A 4231-nucleotide genomic window follows, 5' to 3' on the forward strand; every position below is an offset into this window, starting at 1 on the left:
AAAAAAAAAAAAAAAAAAAAAATTCTTTGTTCTATTTATAAAATTGTATGTATTTCTTCTACAAATGTAAACAAATATACATTATGTTTTACTTCGTGTTAAAATCTCATTTCTTTTACTATTATTATCTTCATAATTTTATTTCTTTTCATAATTAAACAATAAAATACAAATTTCTGTATAAATATGTTTTGTTTGAATACAATACATATTACCTAGCTTATTGCTGCCAAAAATTCAAAGTGCAAAATCCAATGTTCACTAGGGCCTGATTAATATCAATAAATAATTTTTTTTTCACTAACGGCACAATATTTTAATTCTAAACAAGTACATAGTGTGTAAGAATAGTGTTGCTATTTCCCCTTGTTATATTTAAAAAAAAAATCAAAAATCAATTTTACAGCACAAAGTAGATACAAGAGCCTCTCCTATTAGCTATGGTTGAAATGCACTGTATATTTATGCTATTTATATTTTGTTCTTGTGAACACATTCCTTGTTCAATCTATTTATATTCAATGTTGTTGAGCGAATTTATAAGCCGTCTTATTCAACCCATTTATATTAATGTCAATGTTTATTTTCGATTTTCTACTGCTGGTCTTTTCCTTTTATGTTCTTAGAGCAAGAGTAAAATGCTAATATAGGTGTATGTGCATACAATATTTTTCAATAAATGAATTACATATTATATAATTTATAATTAATGGCGTTACTAAATTTTTTTTTTCCTTTTACAGAGCGGCCTAGGTTCGGCGTACCCAAACCATGGAATGGAGACGAGTGATTCGTTGCTACATCACTACCACTCCTTGTGACAGTGGGCCAACCAGCATTAAGAATAATCTTGATGCACTAGCGCTCCCAGTTGGAAATAATACAAAACAATGTATAGATTATTATTGAAAAAAGAAAATATGTATCCATCTTACTTTAGAGTTTTGATCTTAAACTTGCTGTTCTTATAAAATAATGCACACTCGAAATAGTTATTACACCTTACCACATTTAATGAGTTTTTTATTATATGATAAATGAATTTTTAAAGAGAAAATACAGAGAAAGTAACCTTTGTGATAATGTAAACTACGAATACTCCATGAAGAAATACAGCAGTCAATCGGAAGTTGAATTGGAAACTCCCTCAAGCTAATAATTGGCTACATGGTATATATTTGAAATCTTACAAATTGGACATATATTGTGTCGGACAATTGACGTAATACCTCAATAGTATAAATCATTGACCAAAGTTGATCCTTTATCATTTATGCTGCCCGTTTCTGTACTTTTGTCCAAGGAAAGGTTTTGCTATCAATACAGTTATTTCAATGTCCAATATATTATTATTACTATAAGAGTGTGCGATATCTGTAACGCTCTTGTAAACTTTTTTAACATTTCCAATGAATGAAATTGACATTGTCACGTAAATGGCACAAAATCTTTGAAATTATAAAAAGATAAAATATAAATAGTTGTAACAGTGTACAGTTTATCAATACACATATATTTACCAACTAGAATATTGAAAATACATCTTTTGACTTTTCTTTATCTCGACTATGTTAGAATTGATCAAGAGCTTAAGAATAGAAATCAAAAATCCTCTTTACTACAGCTCCTGTCAAACTTCCTCTTTACTACAGCTCCTGTCAAACCTCCTCTTTACTACAGCTCCTGTCAAACCTCCTCTTTACAACAGCTCCTGTCAAACTTCCTCTTTACTACAGCTCCTATCTAACCTCCTCTTTACTACAGCTCCCGTCAAATCTCCTCTTTACTACAGCTCCTGTCAAAATACATTGGGTTCCTGTGAATTGAAAGTATTCTTAAATGAACCTTTAACTCATTTTGAGTTTTAAGGTCATACTTACAGGTATCCATTAAGTTTTTTCAAAATAAATTTTATTATTAAATTAAGCACAGAGCACATAGGCATGCATTCGAATTCTATCATTCTCAATTCCGATCAGTGTGAAATTGTAACGAGCAGTTAATTCAATATCCGTGAGAAAATAAGAGGTTGTAAGTATGATAGTATGGTAGTAGGGCAGTATGGTATTATGGTAATCGAAGCCACTTTCCCTTGACGATTTTTAAGTTGACGGATATCAGTAAGCATCATTGAAAGTATGATTAGTAACTGATGGTTCTTTAAGTTTTAGATTTGAGATAAAAACTAGAGATGTAAATATGTTATGCCTTGCTTAACTATAATTTTCAATTATTTTACAAGAAACAAGAATGGAGCCTTCCAAAATTGAGTTTTACAAAAAAATATTACGCAGTCACTGCTTCAACTATTTGTATTTTGATGTGTACTTTCACTTACAATTATTAGATATTTATATTTTTTGTATTTTTTTAGGAATTAGAAAAACTTTGTAATTAAAAATAAAATAAAAAAAATTATCCACATTTTCAATATATCTGACAACTGTTCTTGTTTGTTTAATCACATGTATTTATAGATAACCATAAATTTGAAAGAAATATCCATTAACGTCACCAACGGATTTGAAACCGTATTGGTTAATTGTTGAATAAACTTTTAGAGTTCCTAAATTTTTGTTTATTATGACTTAAACGATTAAGTACCTATATTGTACCACTGGAGTAACAATCATATAAATGTAAATTTTTGTTCAAATGAGTAAATAAATTTGAAAATATCATTAATGATCATATAATGTAAAAATATAAATATTATCACAATTCGGGTGATAATATATTATTTTTCTCGATAAATTTATCTAATTTTTTCCAAGATATTATTAGAAAAGTTTTAAATGCGTCCTTTAAGCAATTTATGATTTCACCTTTCTCCAAAGATGCGATATTAAGAAAAACTTACTACAATTAATTTTATTTATTTTTATGGAAAAGTTCAAGCACTTTCGTAATCCAGGTTTGAAACTCGGACATGGATTACTAATATTTTCTAAGGTTTGCTCAAGAAAATTTATATTCATAATTCATGATATTTTAATTTTCTAATTTTTTTATAGGTTAAAAAGACGAAAAGGTTTTTCACTCCTTAAAGAACGGCAATTAATGGCAATTGAATTAAAATGAGATAGTTGTTGAATTGAATAGATGGTTCATGTAATTGAATATATCCCATTCCTAACCATTTTGGGATAAAATTATTTCCAGGAGCTTTTGAGTAACCGATTGGTCATCAAACCGGAGTTTATTTAACTATGTGTAAATGTACATAAACATCATGTATATATTGATAATCTATTTCAATTCTTAAGACTCATTAGCATCTTTAGTGTCCTATATTCTCTTGTAATTTATTATTTTATGTATTTAAATATTATTAGTTTTTGATCAGTACATCTCATTAAGAAATTCATATTTTTTAATTTTTTTTTCCACTTTCTACAGAATTCATTAGTTAATACCGAAATTTCGTTTGTAAATACAAAAGTATGTTAAGAAAATATAGAAGTTTATATAGGTTGTCACTTTTAGGAGACTTGGTATACTTATCATACAGCTCAAATATTAATATTTTATAAATAATAGCTCTGTTAAATTTACTACTATGCATATAATTTATGTCAGTAGGCTAATAGTCACCATGGTACTCAAAATTGTTGCAACTTTTATAGAAAGTATACAGGTTTTCCAGGAAAAAAAAAACTGGATTCTATTGCTTATATTAAGCACTTTATTAACCTGTTGTAGTATTAATAAATTGTAATAAATAGTGTAACCTTATTTATTTGAAGATGATTCATGTATAGTGGATAATTTAGAACATTTTCAACCATAAAAATGCCAAATTATATAAATTGCACTTATGCACCTTGTACATATTTAGTTTAACATTTTTTTTTTACTTGAAACGAGTTAACATATATTAAAATAAAAATATAATTTAAAATAAAGTAGTTTTATAAAAGCTAAAATGGTGATGTTATTTGGCAAATATTATATTAGATAATTTGCCATTAAAACATATAATGTACCATCTATTACATGGCTTCCATGAATAAATATTGTAAATAAATGTCCATATTATATCTAAATATTTATATTTATTTCATTATTTCCCTCTACTCTGCCACCAAATAGTTGAGCATGAATAATGGCATAAATATGTATAATTAATTATAAGTTTATATAGTTATACTATAATTAATTATAATATTATATAGGTATACAACAATTATTACATATAATTGTAATCATAATTAATTACTATAATTAATCC

General features: G+C 26.8%; 1 protein-coding gene across 1 annotated transcript in view; it reads left to right on the top strand.

Annotated features, from left to right (window-relative positions):
- The window catches only part of LOC136795070 (homeobox protein SIX2-like), a gene marked incomplete at its 5' end in the record, with an annotated part of 11173 nt that extends 7180 nt beyond the window's left edge, over positions 1-3993 (top strand). The window contains 1 exon segment of the mRNA XM_067050974.1: positions 744-3993. Within this exon segment, the coding sequence (XP_066907075.1) occupies positions 744-821 (78 nt within the window).
- Positions 3994-4231: the final 238 nt, after the last annotated feature.

This window comes from Halyomorpha halys, unplaced genomic scaffold (assembly GCF_000696795.3).
Source record: "Halyomorpha halys isolate HHAL.00 unplaced genomic scaffold, Hhal_1.1 Scaffold688.1, whole genome shotgun sequence".
In the NCBI taxonomy this organism is placed as follows: Eukaryota; Metazoa; Arthropoda; class Insecta; order Hemiptera; family Pentatomidae; genus Halyomorpha; species Halyomorpha halys.